The following is a 19,738-nucleotide window of genomic DNA, read 5'->3' on the forward strand; positions in this document are numbered from 1 at the left end:
TTAGGACGACTGTACATCAGCAGCATTTAATGTGTGCTGTCAAAAGAGAACAAAAAGAAAACAAAAATGAAGCAGAACACAGAAATAACACAAAAATACTTACAGTACAGGCTTTTATAAAATAATATGAGAAAGGTCCCGATGGGGACCGAAACGTTACGTCGGCTGTTTATGCTACTTTGAATATATGTTTTGATTTTTCACAAGAAATCCCGGAGTTGCTGGTCTTTTTTATACTAATATATATATACCCAAAAATAAATAAAGACCATTTCTTGTACCTCCTTTGATCTTTTTCATTAATTAGACCACCAGTCTGTATTTTTATATTGGCAAAGTGATACAATTAAGGCTACTAGAGAATCTATTCAATCTATTCATATACCTTTCAGAGGAACAGAGCACTGCCTCATGTTCCCACATAATGTAAGGTAACATTTCAGCATGCTTAAAACTTGAAAAAATGCATTTGAGTCTTTGTTAAAATATCTATCCATGAAATAACACATATCAAATAAACAATATAATAAACCAATATTAACACCACAGTCTTGCATTCTTCCCTAGGCTTATTTCAATAGTTGTGCTTAGATGTGATTGCAGGCATCCTTAGTAAATGCTATTGGCCAATAGCAATCTCATTGGCACATACAGCCAGATATTAGCTCAGTGGAGATTTACCATAGGCACCACAATATTTAAGCAGGGTTCCTGAAAATGGTGAATGAGTTATCAGGCTTTTTTTCACTTTTAAAAGACTGAGGCAGTGAGTTATTGCCAGTGTAACCAACTGGCTCAGTTACTGAGGGAATTCAGATGTACAGTAAATGCTTATCAAGCTGAATAGCCATGCATAATCTAACTAAAAGATAGAATTTTCTTCTACAAAAGTCTGGTACAAACCATTGTGGGAATTCCTAGCTTTCACACATTTTCCTACATAGCAGCAAATATATATGCCACTGGGATTTTTGGTTTTCTTCTAAACAAAGTGCTGTGGTTATCAGTGAAAATATCTGAAAACTGCAAGGAAGACCCTCATGCTGGATTTAAAAAAAGTTCCAAAGAGAATAAAATCAGAACCACAAAACATGGTTGGCACTTTCTGCTAAAGTTTAAACCTCTCCTTGTAAATGGAAGTTATCCATAAATCAATAAAGACAAAAAATTAGACATAGAAGGGGCAGCTGCCACATTATTTTCTTCTACTAATGCAATGGTACAGCTTACATATAGACAGAGTTTTTTTTTTTGAACATGAACTGTTGCTGGAGGTTTAGGATACTCTGTATTATTTTTCATTTGCAGAGAAAGGTTTAGCTAGCCAAAACCCTGTCCATACAGACGCCTATATGTAATCAGCGAAGAATTACTAAGATCAAATGAATTATTTATATTCAGTAATTATCCACAACTGCTTATAAACCATAAAAAACATTTTGACAGCATCACTCTGATTAAAAAGTTTTTTTTCTTCAAAAACAGAATCCTGAAATAGAATAAACAATCCATCAACTCTGAAACTGAAATTGTCAGGAAAACCTAATTAAAAAATATATACATCTTTACAGCTTTAAAAATAGTGCAAACAGTAGCAAGTCTCTGGGGAACAAACAAGTAGCTTTAAGGCATCTCTTCAAAGCTTCTGTTTCCTGGAGATGATCGCAGTGGTGATGGACTTGTCGGATGAGCCATCTGAAAAACGAATGAACATATTCTGTAAGATTCCGTTGCAAAATAAAAAAAATACTTTGCACAAACAGCCGCTTGCCCTTTTCAAAATACAGTTTTTCCTTGCTTTTCAAGAATACATGTACAGGCATTTTCTAAAAGATTTCAATTACATTTACAAATAAAGTTAAATTCAATACATTATGTTCCCAGGGCTATCTTTTATACACATTTACATTTAAAAAAACAATTACAAGTAGAAGTTGTTCTGCAGCTTGTCTTAGATATGTGAAATCTCTGTAGGTTTGATTTAGCGGCATTCATAGCCTTCCTAAATACTGTAAGTAGCACTATCCTGTTGCAGACTATGGGGTCGCACTGCGTACAAATATGCAAAGAAGTGTTCTGTGTACACTATATTACATTTTAAATGACAGTACAGGTACAGATAATAAAACAGTACCTGTACTTGATCCCAACTAAGCTATAATTAATCCTTATTGGAGGCAAAACAATCCTATTGGGCTTATTCAATATTTAAATAATTTTTAGCAGACTTCAGCTATGGAGATACAAATTACGGAAAGTTCCCCCATCCGGAAAACCCCAGGTCCCGAGCATTCTGGATAAAAGGTACCATACCTGTATTATGGTTTTTAATTAATCTTTTTCTTTTTTTTTTTAACCCTTTCCCTGCCAACGGCGTACGTCGTTGCAGGGAAAGTCTTTATCTGCCAACGCCGTACGCCATACGTCTTTTGGCAGATAAAGATTCTCTCTGCTGAAGCGGCATGCGCCGCTTCGGCAGAGAGTTTTAGTAATGACAGCAACGAGCCAGGGGGGCTGTCATGTCGGCCCTGCGACGTGATCGTCGCAGGGCCCCCCCCCCAAGCAGGGTGCTTGCAGACATGATCGCATCGCGTCTGCTGCTTGCACCCGCTTCCTGTCCCCCCCCCAAAGAGCCGCCCACTCACCGGGACTACTGCAGGAAGGCCAGCCATGCGATCCGGATCTTCTGGACAGGTAAGTGTGTTTTTATTTATTGTATTTACACACTTACACTCATTTACACACATTTATACCTACATACAGCACATAATTTAGCACTTTTTTTATTTTTTGTTTTTTTTTCATTTTACACACTAATATACACTCATATACACACTTACACATTGTTACACTACTTTTACATATGTACACGCGTGTATACGCAAACTTTTTTTGTATTATTTATTTATTTTTCATTTTACTGCTTGTTTTTAGTTTATTTTCCTTGAAAACTGTTTATTTTGACAGCGTGACTATTGGATCATATATTCTGACCACTAATTACACTGTCATGTGACTTATTTTGTTGTTTCACTGATTTGCACAATTTTTGTGATTTTATTGCATTTTTATCCCTATATAAGTGTTCCTGATCTGTTTTTAGCGTAGCTTTGCCAGGTGTAATTTTGGTGTACAAAAATAACTTTACCTATATTGAATTCATCGCAATGTGTACTTTCCAAAAATATAAGGTTTTCTGGGGGTCTCTGTGTAGTTAGGGGGGGTTACTGCACATAATACACTGACAGGGGGCTCTGTGTGCAAAAGCCGAGTTGGCAGGTGAGAAATCCATATGCGCTATTTTCATTTTGGGGTCAGTACATACCACAGACTTTGGTATATCTTTGCATATTGGGCATCAAACTGTTCAGTAGACCTTAGGTGTTCCTATTTGGGGTGATTTGCCTTTGTACGCAAGAAATTGTGTGAGATAAATGCAGCTAACTTCAACATTTTTAGGCGATTTTCTGAAATGTCATAAAAACCACTAAATTTACGAAAGCTTTGCAGATTGGTACTTTGGTGTAGAAAGGACTCTTTACCCTTGTTGGATTTGTCAGAGTGTGTTCTTTCCAAAAATATATGGTTTTTTGGATTTTTCTGTATAGTTTGGGGGTGTTATTGCACATAATACGCTGTCAGGGGGCTCTGTGTGCAAAAGCTGAGCTGGCAGGCGAGAAATCCATATGCAATATTTTCATTTTGGGGTCAGTACATACCGCACACTTTGGTATATCTTTGCATATTGGGCATCAAACTGTTCAGTAGACCTCTGGTGTTCCTATTTGGGGTGATTTGCCATTGTACGCAAGATATTGTGTGAGATAAATGCAGCTAACTCGTTTTTCTGAAATATTGTAAAAATCGGCAAACTTAGGAAAGCTTTGCGGCTTGGTACTTTGGAGTAGAAAGACATGGGTACCCATTTTAGATTCGGGGGAAAGCGTACTTTCCAAAAATATATGGCTTTCTGGGGTGAGCGTACTTTTTTGTAGCATTATCCCACATAAAGGATTTAAATGTGTTGATTTTTTGAAATTACACATCATATGGGGGTATGTTCCCATTGGGGGCCCCTACATGCCACATGCTTAGGTAAACCTATACATATTGGGCATCAAACTGTTCAGTGGACCCCTGGCATTCAAATTTAGGGTGTTTTATCTTGGTACCTAATACTATGTGGGAGAGAAGGTGCTGGAAACTGGAAGCTTTGAGTGGATTTTTGGAAATGTCATCAAAATTGCTAATTTTAGAAATGCTTTGCGGCTTGTTACTTTGGAGTAGAAAGACATGGGTACCCATTTTAGATTCGGGGGAATGTGTACTTTCCAAAAATATATGACTTTCTGGGGTGAGCGTACTTTTTACTAACTTTATCCCACATATAATGTAAATGTGTTGATTTTGCCGGAGCTGAAATTACAGAAATGATAGATGATATGGGGGTATGTTCACATTGGGGCCCCTACATGCCACATACTTAGGTAAACCTATACATATTGGACATCAAACTGTTCAGTGGACCCCTGGCGTTCAAATTTAGGGTGTTTTATCTTGGTATCTAATACTATGTGGGAGAGAAGGTGCTGGAAACTGGAAGCTTTGAAGGGATTTTTGGAAATGTCATCAAAATTGCCAGCTTTAGGAAAGCTTTGCAGCTTGGTACTTTGGAGTAGTTAGACATGGGTCTTTATCCCACATATAATGATGTAAATGTGTTGATTTTGCCGGAGCTGAAATTACAGAAATGATAGATCATATGGGGGTATGTTCACATTGGGGCCCCTACATGCCACATACTTAGGTAAACCTATACATATTGAGCATCAAACTGTTCAGTGAACCCCTGGTGTTCAAATTTAGGGTGTTTTATCTTGGTACCTAATGCTATGTGGGAGATGAGATGCTGCAAAGTGGAAGTTTTGAGGGGATTTTTGGAAATGTCATCAAAATTGCCAGCTTTAGGAAAGCTTTGTGGCTTGGTACTTTGGAGTAGAAAAACATGGGTACCCATTTTAGATTCGGGGGGTTGTGTACTTTCCAAAAATATATGACTTTCTGGAGTGAGTGTACTTTTTACTAGCTTTATCCCACATATAATGATGTAAATGTGTTGATTTTGCAGGAGCTGAAATGACAAATGATAGATCATATGGGGGTATGTTCACATTGGGGCCCCTACATGCCACATACTTAGGTAAACCTATACATATTGGGCATCAAACTGTTCAGTGGACCCCTGGCGTTCATATTTAGGGTGTTTTATTTGGTTACTTTATGACCTGTAGGAGATAAGATACTATAGACTGGAAGCTTTGAAGTAATTTTAAAAAAAAATCACAAATTTTGATAAAAACCAATAACTTTAGGAAAGCATTGCGACTTGATAGTTTGGAGTAAACAGACAGTTGTGCCTATTCTGTATTCCCCAGAATCTGTTCTTTCCAAAAATGTACAATTTTCTGGGATAAACCTTCTGTTAGTGGAAATTTTGTCCTTGAAATCCAAAGTATGCAGCTTTCTGGAGCAGTGCTTTGGAAATTTGGTAGTGTACTGCTGGGAGTTTTTGACCTATACAAGTGACAAATCTACATAAAACTATATATATTTGGTATTGGCACGTTCAGGAGACATGGGACTTTCCAAATCATTTGTATATTCGTGCATAAAATAATTTTTGTTTCTAGTATGTGTGTTTATATTATGGAAAATTAGATTTTTTTTTTGCATTTTTAGACCTTTAGAAGCCTATATCTTGTTACAGAATTGGAATTACACAAAAATTCTACCATATTTTGAAAGCTTAGGTTGTTCTGAAAAAAACGATATATTGTTTTCCTGGGTAAACTAAAAGTCCCCCCGAGGAAAGGCCCCTAAAGTGAAACAGTGCAAAATGTTCAAAAACTGTCTGGCAATACAAGTTCCGCTTTGACCAAAACAGCTGGCAGTAAAAGGGTTAATACATGAATGGAGGGGAAGTATTATTTATGTTTTGTAGACAGAGAAACAGGCAGTACAGGTATCGGACCCCTTATCGGGAAACCCGTTATCCAGAAAGCTCCAGATTACCGAAAGCCTGTCTCCCATAGACTCCATTTTAATGAAATAATTCAGAATTTTAAAACTGATTTTCTTTTTCTATGTAGAAATAAATCAGTACGTTGTAATTGATCCCAACATTTTTAGTTGACTTTAGGTATTGAGATACAAATTACGGAAAGACCCCTTATCCGGAATACCCTTGGTCCCGGGCATTCTGGATAATGGGTCCTATACCTGTATTTCATATTGTTCAATACAAATTTAATGAACTGGGCTTGTGCTGAACTTTTTGCCGTTGTTTTAATCACAAAAACAATCTATTGGTTAAGGTGGTCTTCCACCCAACAACCGTTTTTGCATTAAGAAAATGTAAAGCTAATTACTTTCCAATATGGATTAATTAAAGTCATAAGCACTCACAGAAAAGCTGGCCTGATCAAAAGAAAAACAGGATTTCTTGTCTCCTTTTTTGTGTTCTTCGGTATCTAATTTCCTCTCTCAGAAAAATCCTTCATTCTCGGGGCCCAGAGTCTGCACAGCTCTCTCCTCTTTCTTCCATCTCCTGCTCCCCCTCCCATAAGAATTCATAAAACTCACTCCTCCCACCCTTAGGAATGTGTGATCTGACCTACCACCCTCTAGAACTGCAAGCAGGAAGCAAGGAAGACCAAGCTAAAATGGCAGCTGCAATCTTAAACAAAACGGAGGGAGCTTCTAGGGCTGTTACTTAGGTATAGTAAAGCTTTCTGCAAAATAAATATAGTGTTCTAGGTAACACTAATGTGATGAATCTATTGGCAGTGAAATGCCCAAATGACTTTCATTCTCCTTTAAGATTCAGGCTTGGCTACCTAAACCATGTTGAAGCCAATAAGCTCTAAAAGAATTGACTGTCCTGTTACATTCTTAAGCAAACCATACCCAAAGAAAAGAAGAGTATACTTCAAATACTGCTTTCAACTGCAATTACATTTTGAAAACCACTGAAAATATTTAATGAATGTATAATTAATTTAATTGGTGGACCCCTTTAAAAAGTCTCCCCCAATCACATTGTTTTTTAATTTTTCAAAACACATCTTTAAAAGGAAAATTATGCCCCCAGAATGAGTACTTAATCAACAGATTTATATGTTATAGTGACCTATAAAAGAATTGCCAAACTGGAATAACTGGAATATATATATACATATATCGGTAAATATTGCCCTTTTACATCCTTTCATTTGATCCACTACTTAGGGCTCTGCCACAAGGGGGGGGGGGATTAGTCGCCCACAATAAATCTTCGCCATTGCAGACGACTTACCTCCCCAACATGCCATCCCGGCAAGAATGTAAATCGTTGGTGGGATGATATACGCATCGCTTTGGTCACCCGAAATTGCCTTGCAAGGAACATTTGGACAGCTTCGGAAAACCAAGGCAACGCCTATGCCATCCCACCAGCGATTTACATTCTTGCCAGTGGGACAGCATGTCGGGGTGATTAGTCGCCTGCTATAGTGAAGATTTATCGCGGGCGACTAATCTCCTTGTGTGCCACTGCCCTTAGTGATGGTTTGTGTGCTCCCTTTAGAGATCACATGACCAGAAATAATGCAGCTTTAACTGTAACAGGAAAAAGTGTGGAAGCAAAAGGCAGAACTCTCTCCATTAATTGGCTGATGTGACCTAGCATGTATGTGTGCCTTGGCTTCTTTGCGAGCACTGTGAATCCTATGATCACAGGGGACGGCCCTTTATTCTTAAAATGGCAATTTTCTGTTTAGGAGTACCCAATAGTACAATACTAAAAAAGTATATTTTTATGAAAGATTTAGATTTAGATGAAGCAGGGTTTTATATATGAGCTTGTTTATGCAATATATTTTTATGGAGACATAGATTGTTAAAGGGTATAGTTTTCCTTTAAGTTGTAAATATTTATATCTACACGCTTAATGATAAAATATAGCACTGATTTTTGGGAAAAGAGTTATGAGCGCACAAAATTATAACAACTTGCCTGAAATTTCTGTTTAAGAGCTTTTGTCATTAATGGGTTTAGCCCGGTGCCATTTTCCTTGTTATCTCTGTTATACAGAGGTGTTCCTCCAGGACTCCTGTAAACACATCACAAAGTTTAGGTTTTCCTACCTATACTTTCATGCCTTGACAGACCCAAGCTGTGAAAATCTAAAATCAAAAACTCTGGCACCCTTTTATACAAAGGAGTGCAGTATCACACACATAGAATTTCTAACATGCTGCTTTATAAAAATCACAGTTGTTAAACACAGAACCTCAAGCAAAGCTCAATATCTGTAGGAAACTTCCCTGGAAATTAGCATTTCATAGACATAACACATTGTTTAAAAACAATTGCGACAGAAATGTCTGCTGAATTACCTCACCATGTTGACCTTCTTAAGTCGTCTTCTTAAGTCTAATGGGCTACTATTCGAAGCTTCTCTGTATATGTTAATAAAGGGAAAGTATTAATATGAATTCTATCATTTGTTATGTGAAACTTTCATTTAACTTTGTGCTTACTTGAAAATGTTTGCAAGCCGACGAGGCGCCATCTTTGAAGCGGTTTTCAGATTCAGTCCCTGCAACTCAGACAGAGAAACAGGTGGAAGTTTGGTTTTCTGATCTAATCCATCCTTCAGAAAAATAATAAATTGTATTAAGTCCTCTTCCTTGTTACATTCATTTCTATCAGCTTGTGGGATACAGAAACACAATTAATTATGTTTACATATCTGTCAATAACAAAGCTTACAGGTGGTGCTGATTTACTTTACTGTATATACATGACCCAATTTTCCATAATATTGAAAAAATACAGGGCTCATTTATTAAACTCATATGCAAGTGCTATGTGCCCTAACAAAGGCAAAATTGTACCCATTGGGGCATTAAAAAAAAAAAAAAAAAAAAACTGGTGCCTGAGCGTGTCTGCTGAAGAATACATTGATCCCACGAACAGTGGAGCCTTGTACTTATTGCTCAAGATTTTCACTTTGAAAATCAAGCAAAGTGCACTGCCCCTTGTTTAGTAAATGAGTAAAAAAACGATATATAATATACACACTCACCAATGTCCACTGTTCAAGACTCTCACTCTCCTCTTCTTTGGTTTTAATTATATATATTTATTATATATACATACACAAACACCATAGTAAAAAAAAAAAAAAAGGGTACACACCAAAAAAATCTGTAAATGCCTGGGTGCCGAGTATGAATATCAAAGTACAGTATAACCATGGAAGGACACAGCACTCACAGGACTTTATAATGTATGAAAAATAACCCTTTATTAGTGCAGAATCAACGTTTCGGTCACATATCTTAGACCTTTCTCAAAAAATCCTGCGAGTGCTGTGTCCATTTCATGATTATACTTATATCTGTTTCTATCTATATACATACATACATACATACATACGTGCAGTCAGCTGTACTACAAAAAAAAAAAGGATATGCAAATATGTTGTGAATCTGTGATAGGTAAAACATTGGCAGGATTAGGAGAAACAAAACAACAAAATATATTTACATTTTGTCTCCCAACACAATCTCTTGTTTTCTTTAACCTGACATTAAGAAGGTCTTTTAGGCTTATCTGAATAGGTCCACCTTGTCTTAAAGGAGAGGCCTGAAAATAAAAATACAGAAAAAAAAGTCACATTCTAAAATAAGACATAGGAGCTAATTTAAAGATGATCACCGAGGGAATGTGATTCCACTCAATCCATAACAACCACTGATTTATTACCAGTATATACATTTTTTATGAATTTATGGAAATTTACCAGTGTTCTTAGTTGATAACACCATTACAATTACTGTTGATTTTACACTCACTGTTTGTATGTTATGTTTTTATCTAGATTTGCTTCCTGGTCAGGCTCAACTACACATTAAATCCCAGTTGTCATATGCTAAGTTATACTAAAAGTACTGAAGGTCATAAGAGTTACTTTCCATTAACAACATTTAAGTTGCGACTACAGGGAAAAAACTCAAAGCCGATACAAAATCCTTTTTTCACCTCACTCATGAAGAGGAAGCTTAAAAGGTGCTGGGAGTGCAAGCAATTTATATTACATAGGAAAGTATGAAATGTCTATTGATGAAAACCTGCCTGCCGGGTAACTGTAACATATTCAAAAAGCTACACAATGTACACCGTTCTAAAGAATAACTATATGGGATAATCCCACCTTAAGTGTTCTGGCACTTTCAGTTTTCTTCGGAGCAAGAGTAGACTTTTTTAGTGGAAGGGCTGTTACAGGTACTGGGGGTGGTGGTGGAGGAGGAGGAGGGGGTGGTGGCGGTGGCGGCAGTGGAGGATGTAAGGCTGGGGTACTTTGTTTCGCTGTCTCAGAATGGATAGGTATGGCAGGAGTGATGGGTTTAGGATTGCCACATTTACAACAGGCGTTATAGGTCAAACTGGTATCATCAAATTTATTCTGAAAGAAAAACAATGTACATAAAATATGCATAACATTATAATACATACTACCACACTGCAGCTACAACATTTTACTGTAATGTAAAAAATAAATACATATATCTGATACTAATCTACTGCAATGCTAAAGGTGGCCACACACGTGGCGATTTGCGATCTTTTGTGCGACCGTCGCTCGCACAAAAGATCGGTAAATCCGCCACTAACCTTCAGGGCTGAAATGGCAGATAAGGAGGTAGAAACAATAGGATTTCTACCTCCTTTTGCCAATTCAGCCCTGACGACAGATTTTGCTCAGGCGCCTTCTATGGCGCCCGATCAAAATTTTTTAACCTGGCCGATCGGCGACCGATATCAGCAGCCTCCTGTGCTATCGGTCGACTCGCCGACTTGCCATACACGCACCAAATATCGTACGAAACGAGGTTTCGTACGATATTATCGGTGCGTGTATGGCCAGCTTAAGAAACAAAAATCAGAAATTCAAGTTACAGCAAAAGCCTTTAGCTTCAGTGTCAACCTTAGGGCAATAGCACAGGGAGGATTTGTTGTATGTGGGAAATTTGTACTACCATTGAGCAATTTATATCCCAAAAAATGGGATTTGGGAATCCTCATATATGGTACCCTCAGCAGGACATTGGGGCAGAAAAACAGAATTTACCAAAGCTTGCCAGTTGCTTGGATTTCCATCTTATCATTACTATCATTACTTAGTATGGCAGCTTCCTTAGCCTTCTCAAACTTGCCTGACAGTTAAAAAAAAAAAAAAAAAAAAAAAAAACTTAGCAGTAGCTGCTGCATTTCCCACCCTAGGCTTATACTCAAGTCAATAAGTTTTTCCAGTTTTCTTAGGTAAAATTAGGTACCTCGGCTTATATTCGGATCGGCTTATACTCAAGTATATACGGTACATTAAAATAAACAGTATTTTAGACAGTCTGTTCCCTTTTATAAAATCCTGGCTGGGCTGGAATACAACTGGATACTCACAGCAAATGTGGACTGCAACATGGATAATTCTGCTTCAAGTTTCTGTAACCTCTTTCTAAGAGCTTGGAGTTCCCGATGGTAGATGAGTGGAGGGAAAATTGTATTCTTTACCATCATAATGCGCTACCAATGACAAATAAAACATCTCATATCACAAATACTACAAAACAACAATGCTACTGAAATATAACCACTTAACTACAATTATTATTGGCATTTATTATTCAAAATATGTGCACATTTCATGCATGGGGCAAATTATACCATCTTTTAAGAGGATGTAAAATATCCCCATAGTTTTAGGTTTTCTATTAGAATCATTTAACACAACTTTGCAATATATATCTTGTAACACTATTTACCTCAAAAGATTCCCAAAAAATAGCTATGCAAGAGTATGTTGCAACATGCTGTTTTTGTGTGATCTAGTTTATTACCATTTGGAAAAAAGACCACCCTGATCTCCAGGATTCACTGCAGTCACTAGGAGAGTGGACTTTGATCAAAGGTAATACAATATAACCAGTGTAAATAAAAAGAAAGTATACCGCCTTGATTAACATGAACTGTGCCTACTTTTTGCCTATTGTTTTTGTTAACAAAAAGCTATAGTTTGTTATTTTTTTAGTTAAACAGGGCAGACATAAATGGAAGCTACTTCATGTTTCTAATATCCTGGTTCTTGGGTAGGTAATCAGCTTACCAGAGCACAGAAAAAACCCTATAAGGGCAATGGCATATATACCTTTCCAGTAGCAAGCATGGGGCTCGACACATGTAAAACACTGGAAAATTAAGAAGTAACTTTCCTGCAATTATGCCAGATTGCCATGTAATCACCATGGTTACTGTGGTAATTACAGGGGAGTTAGTAAGTGTGAAACAAAAACTAAAAAAAATAAAATACAGGTATGGGATCCCTTATCCAGAAACCCATTATCCAGAATACTCTGAATTATGGAAAGTCCATCTCCCATAGACTCCATTTTAATCAAATAATACAGAATTTTAAAACTGATTTCCTTTTTCTCTGGAGTAATAAAACAGTATCTTGTAATTGATCCCAGCTAAAATATAAATAATCCTTATTGGATTCAAAACGATCCTGTTGGGTTTAATTCATGTTTTATTGATTTTTTAGTAGACTTAAGGTATGGAGATCCAAATTACACAAAGACCCCTTATCCAGAATACCCTTGGTCCCGAGCATTCTGGATAACGGGTCCTATACCTGTATATATATATATATATTTATTTATTTATTTTTAGCTAAAAGAGTAGGCAGAGCGGCTTTTCAGCATAACTTTTTATTTTGCACGCATTGAAAATTTGTGTATGTTCTCTGGGCAAGTAATACATAATAAACTTAAACATAACATCCTGACAAATTAATGATTTGTGATGTTTCAGTATGATATACTTTCTAAAAATGGATAAATGCCTGTGTCTTCGCTCTCCCTTCTCTCTAGGCTCTAGCATTAAGAGCATTTAATGGGAAAAGTCAAGTCAAGTGTAAAAGGCTTCTCTGCTAGAACTAGGAGATTATTTAACTTTTTGCTAGAGTAGAAAACAATGCATATTTATTAACCTTATAAGATACCAGGAAATATTATTCATTTCACAAAATACTGCACTACACTAAGTTTTAAAGAATGTAAGCATTAGCAAACCTTTTTCACGCTGTTGTGACTCCACCAGTACAGATAAAGAAATGCTCTCACTAGAAAACTCCCTGCATTTTGTAGGCTGGTGAAACCGCCAACCAAAAGCAGCTTTAAATGACAGGAACCACTTGATAACACTTGATCTGGAATCCTGAAAAGTAGCAAAGAATGAAACACTATGGATTCTCATGTTCAGGAGAACAGTATAACTGTACATAGAAAATACTCATCAAAGCTCATATACATATATGATGGAGATACAGTATAAGGAACATTCTACTGCAGATAGGATAACAACAGTATGTCTCGGACTGCTATGGGTTATTGCCCTAAGGATTGTTTGTATGTTGTGTGAGTTTGTGTACAACATTTTCTTTGCACAATCACTGAGCAAGTTATTGTCACAAACTGTACAAAGCTAACCGTGCACATTGAACATTGAGATCTTGTAGACATAAATGCCAGCTCTCACTCATATGTATATTTACTCATAATGTGTATTTAACCCTTTGACAGGGACTTGATCTTGCTGCACCACATGTTGCAGTAATCGTGCAATGTCCTACAGATCAAAGTGCAACACAGAAATTACATTTTACAGCAACATCAATTATTTTCCTTGACAGCTGACACCATGGAATATATGTTTGACAGCAGGCAAGTGAATAGTGGGAAAATTATTTAAAAAAAAAAAACGGATGTCTTTTTGAAAATGAAAAATTGTGAAGGCAGGGTTTCTAATGCTTTTTCAATAACATAATCAGAAACTTAGACGTTATATATTTTGGTTTTTCTTTCAAAATGAACAGCTAAAAGAAAGATCACTTGTGAAAGGAGGTTTAGTTAACCTTGATATTATAATTCCTGTTCCTATTGAGTCATATAGAATACCAGCTAAAGTTGTTTTGTGCATCATGCAATATATGATTAAATAAACACATATTGTCCTCAGAGTGAAGATATATGAATCAGATGCACAAAAGAATGCTTCCGTCATTAAACTTCTTTTCTTTTAACAAGGCCCTAAGGTAGTGGAGACAACACTGTAGACTGAACCTAATGAAGTGGTAGCTTGATATCCAATAATTAGGCACTGGGTAAGCCCTGATCATTTCTTTTGGAGGAGGTGGATTTGCAGCACTTTCCAAAAAACATTTAAATGTATCACAGTTTTAGTCTACAATTTTAAAATTATTGTGTTTGCTAAAAATATTCTGGGGAAGTTGCCTTGCAAGAAGCTTCAGTTTTGATTGTTATTGGGGCTTTTGTTGGATACATGTTTATGCTGTAACCACTGTGTCTGTGTTTTAACCCTGTTTCTAGAACACCATATGAGGGAAGCACGTTAACTATTGAGAAGCAAAGTTGAAAGTTGTTATTTTGTAGGTACTCCCACTGCACAGGGCAACTAAACCTAATTTGTACAGGGTGTGAAAAAAACACCAAACTAAACTATAACACTATATTTAAAAAAATATATATATATTTCGCTTGTTCATTTCTCTGCTAGACTGTGAAGATTTGCAGGAGAAAATAATCTGATAGCTGTAAATTCTCACGTACATTTATTGTTTTGTGTAAATAGAGATTGGTCAGAATTTTCAGGACACCATACACATACTGAACAATGCAGCAAGTTTTTTTTAGCTGCCATTATTTAATGTAGCCTTAATATGCAGATAAATGCATAATCAGTTCATTCCACATGATTTAAATAAACCATATGGCTCTAGCCTACATACACAGTTGGAAATAGGTGATAAATTGCTCTAAGTATACAAATAAAGGATTTATTAGACATCTAATTCAGCATATAGGTCTTACGGTGTTTGGCTGGGTCTTGAACATTTATACTTCTTCACTTGCCACTGTTTCTTTCTGTGTTTTTCTGGTCTTCGTCGTGCTTGTATAAATTTTGCCATTATCTTGCCAAAAAAAAAAAAATTGTAAAAATGAAGATATTTCATTGATATAAAATTAAAAAAAATCTACATTTTTTAATTGTTGCAAAGCAAAATGATCCTAGAGGTCTTGTACAATTCTTTAAGCAGCAGTTTTTGTTTTATTTTCCCCACTGAGGAAACAAACAATATGCTGCTTATGTGCAAAACTAAGTTGTTGCTAGGTTTTATAGAATATTCTGCATTTGGTCCAGCTCCTGTCACACTGAGGAGAGCAGGGAACAACTAAGTTATTTTATACACATATAAACATTTAAGTAACTGTCATGACAGAGAATAAATTGGTAAATATTATCAATAAAACGTAAACTTATAAAGTTTTTGCCAAGTTTATATTTAGCTTTATATTCACAAAAAGAATAACAGCATGTAAAAAGCACGATTGATCTGCTCATAAAACACACATCTTTCAGCTCCGTTTTAAAAGGTAAAAACATGCACAGATCAGAGGTAACCTAGACACAGCAATATACATAACATATACTTGTTTTCTTTTAAGCTTTAGCTGGATGATATCAGCTAAATAAAAAGTCTGCTGCAGTATTTCATATATCATGTGCAGTCACAGTATATTCTACAGCTTTCAAATTAAAGGAGGCCATACAGGGGCTGATAAAAAGTTGCTAGTTCAGTCCTTCCAGGCCTTAAATGACCCCATCAGCTAGTCGATGCAGTCCTCGCCGGTCAGCCTGCATTTCTATCTCTGTTATCCAATTGGATGTATAGCTTTACGGTCACCAGCCCTTTGTGATTTAAGCTGGCAATACACGTGCCGATTTTCAGACAATTTTCAGACTGTGTGGGCTCTGAATTATTGTCCCAATAATTTATGTACCATGGCAATTCACAGTCATTTAGTAGATCAGAGAGGTTAGAAAATTTCGGTCACATAACCATACACAATGGTTAGACTGCAAAAAGCCATTCATTTGGCTCGCTGGGGAGGGAGATAAGCAGGAGGTAGCTAAGCCCTCTGATTCAAACCAGCCCCCAGGTCAAGAATGGCAATAGTGCACGGGAGTGCCAGCCTTTGAAAAATATGACCAGAGGTAAATAGATAGGACCACCATACGGGGTTTACCTTGACGCGGTATGGTGGCTTACCAATCTTATGATCATAATTTTGTAACTAAAAACCCCTGTTTCTTGTCAATATACTGTATGCACTAGCATGAAACTAATAGACAATTTACTTATGAAACAGGGGACCAGGGAATGTGCATTGATCAATCCCTTTTGTCTTTCTGTATGTTTGTAGTTAATTTGGCCAGATCAGTTGCACTTCCATTGTATTTGTATACTTTATTTAGCCTTGGAGTGCTCCCACAACCTCTTTTTGTGTATTTATGTATTTTAGCAGATTTAATTCTGCAGGAAGAATGGCCAAACTTCCATGTGGGTTCAGCACCCCCACACCCGTCCCTTTAATGGTGGTCTTATGCCTTTAAAAAGAATGGGTGTTGGTTAATGGGCAGTCTTCTCCTCTACAAGCCGCAAGCGGGGGAGGATTTGGTCTGGGGAACCAGGCAATCTCTCTCTATATAAGCAAAAGGCATGGGAGTGACTAAGCCCTCTGATTCAAACCAGCCCCCAGGTCAAGAATGGCAATAGTGCACGGGAGTGCCAGCCTTTGAAAAATATGACCAGAGGTAAATAGATAGGACCACCATACGGGGTTTACCTTGACGTGGTATGGTGGCTTACCAATCTTATGATCATAATTTTGTAACTAAAAACCCCTGTTTCTTGTCAATATACTGTATGCACTAGCATGAAACTAATAGACAATTTACTTATGAAACAGGGGACCAGGGAATGTGCATTGATCAATCCCTTTTGTCTTTCTGTATGTAAGCAGGAGGTAGCGTTGGCCTGCCCCTTAGATCGGAGATTTCCCAATCTTTCGTACCCACGAGCCAAAGAGTGTAGAAAGAGTTGGGGAGCAACACAAGCGTGAAAAATGTTCATGAGGCTGCCAAGGGCTGTTATTGGCTATTTGGTAGCTCCTATGTGCACTGGCAGCCTAAACGAGGCTCTGTTTGGCACTACAACTGGTTTTTATGCCACCAACACTTGTCTCCAAGCCAGGAATTCAAAAATAAGCACCTACTTTGAGGCCACTGGGAGCAACATCCAAGGGGTTGGTGAGCAACATGTTGTTCATGAACCACTGGTTGGGAATCACTGCCTTAGATCCTACACACCCTCTGGAGTCTATTACTTGCCACCTTGCCACTAACAAGAGATTGCCAACACCAAGCTGAGCAATGTACTGTTTGGCACTTAGAAGGTTGCTACATAGGGCTACGGTTGTGTTGCAAATTGTGGTCAACCATTTAGTATGGTTGTTTTTTGTTTTTCTTATTTTTTTCCTGTGGGTTTTTATATTTTATATTTTTTTTTGCTGCTTTATGAAAACAAGTGATCAAATGTCAATCATAACTGTCTACACACCAGCAGGATTAAACCATAATATACGATATAACAGTTTCATAGATATGGTATTAAAATTACATATATAAATAAAAAACACAAAATGACATGGTGGAATGCTAGCCACATGGCTAATATTTGTATGAGCAGAGTGTGTGGGCTTTGAGGCCATTATCTTGTAGTTTACACAAAGTGGAAATATGTGAGGAAATATGTCCACAATTTCCAGATTCTGCCTGCCAGCAACATCACTAACTTCTTCTTGTAACAAAGTTCTGGAAATATGCTACAATGTTGTCACAATGGCTATTCAAGTCACTTTCATAACCTTCCACCTCCACAGACCCTGCAGATCAGCATTGTTACATTTGTAGTCTCCAAGAGATAAAGCCGATCAAACAGAAGAAAAAGCTATGTGTTGTCATGTTGCTTCCTGGCCTGATGATGCATTCACACAACAGCTATCCAAAGAGCCATCAACAGAGCAGAATTTCTGTCCTGACACACAAACTACTATTTGATGGGAAACACAGCACAATCTAATTGAATGACTACTCATGGGCTCCAAAAGCTGCAATGGTGGTCAGTCATTAAGGTTTAAGCTGCCAAAACATATCTTTTATATATGACCACCTTAGAATTTGGTTTATAGAAACTACAAGGTAAATAAATATGGTCTATTCCAAGTGGACAGTTCAGTATTAGACCTCATTCCTACTTTAGCAAAAAGTTATAACCATATTGCTCTAACTCCTTTGCTGCTATGTACTAATCTCAATTTTCATTTGTTAATAGTCCTTCAGTTATTCAACACGTGGATCTATCGATGTTTGTAAGAGGGGAAAAAAAGGGCCTTACAGAAAGATTGTAGTCATAAAAACGTTAAAGAGGGAACTTCACTAAAAATGTGTGGTTTCAATAGTAATTTTTCGTAATATTATTGCACGGTAGAATTACTTTATTACATTACATACATTTTGAAAATAACAATATTTTAACAATATAAGTTGCCATGTAATGTAATTCCATAGTATAGTAATGTAATTTGACAGTAGTAGAGAATAAATGGCCAGAGAAATATGTAATTACATAACAATTACATTACATTTCAACTATAAAACCACTGAAAATGTGTAATTGATGTAAAAAGGAAGGTTTCTTAGAATTATATTTTCACACTACATATAGAATACAGTACAGAATGCTGCCGCAAGATTGCTAACAAGCCAACCCCGCCATTGCCACATAACACCAATCCTTCGCTCACTGCACTGGCTACCCATAAAATGGAGAATCCTTTTCAAAATTGGGATGCTAACATTCAAATCCCTACATGGCCTGGGCCCCGGATACCTGGAGGACTTGCTGCAACTACGTCACACCTCCCACAATCTTAGATCAAATGGATCCAATAATCTGACCATCCTTAGAGTTCAACTGAAAACCTTTGGATCCAGAGCTTTCTGTCATGCTGCCCCTACCCTGTGGAACGCCTTGCCAAACGGGATCAAGACAGCTCCAACCTTGGACACGTTTAAATCAAAACTGAAAAGCCACCTGTTTAGCCTGGCATTTATGTCCACATAACTTATCTGAGACAAGCTTATGCGCTTTGGGTCCCACGGGAGAAAAGCGCTTTACAAATGTTTGTTGTTGTTGTAATATAATGAATATATCCTTTACATTAAAAGTTGTGGATAAAATAGCTCTCCTTGCAAGGCTGATGCTTTATAAATCCAGAATCAGACATATACTATAACCTTTATTGATTGTGAAAATGATTATCAATAAAAGCCATTCAGGCTGTGGACGCTTGGTTTTTAGCAAGCAAGACAACTCTGTCAGCAATAGTTTGAAGCGAAACTATATCTTAATCAGAAGCTGGGTAATTAGCATGGGTTGTAGTTGTGAGACGTTCCGATCGCCGAAAATCGTATTTTTCAGAATCGACATCCACTGTCTTTACATCGGTACTTACCGTGCATCTGGTGGCAGAAAGCCGCTCCCATTCATCTATTAGCCAGCCACCAAAAGACAACACTACCAAATTCAAAATCGCTGCCCATCCCGACTAGCCAATCAGAGGCTGACATCTTGTGCATCGCCCCCTCCTCGTTTCCGCCAGATGAATCTGGGAATGGGTAACGAGAAAAAGCCATGAACCAATCAGAAGC

General features: G+C 37.2%; 1 protein-coding gene across 2 annotated transcripts in view; it reads right to left on the reverse strand.

Annotated features, from left to right (window-relative positions):
* Positions 1 to 19,738, reverse strand: part of prr11 (proline rich 11) — a 19,916-nt gene continuing 178 nt past the window's right edge. The window contains 10 exon segments of one of the 2 annotated variants that reach the window (NM_001204246.1): positions 1 to 1,695; positions 8,054 to 8,150; positions 8,437 to 8,499; positions 8,581 to 8,693; positions 9,593 to 9,691; positions 10,260 to 10,511; positions 11,507 to 11,629; positions 13,177 to 13,321; positions 14,995 to 15,095; positions 19,543 to 19,676. In NM_001204246.1, the coding sequence (NP_001191175.1) occupies positions 1,624 to 1,695; positions 8,054 to 8,150; positions 8,437 to 8,499; positions 8,581 to 8,693; positions 9,593 to 9,691; positions 10,260 to 10,511; positions 11,507 to 11,629; positions 13,177 to 13,321; positions 14,995 to 15,092 (1,062 nt within the window). In that variant the 5' untranslated portion in view covers positions 15,093 to 15,095; positions 19,543 to 19,676 and the 3' untranslated portion in view covers positions 1 to 1,623. 2 annotated transcript variants of the gene reach the window in all.

Source organism: Xenopus tropicalis, chromosome 2 (genome assembly GCF_000004195.4).
Source record: "Xenopus tropicalis strain Nigerian chromosome 2, UCB_Xtro_10.0, whole genome shotgun sequence".
Taxonomy (NCBI): domain Eukaryota; kingdom Metazoa; phylum Chordata; class Amphibia; order Anura; family Pipidae; genus Xenopus; species Xenopus tropicalis.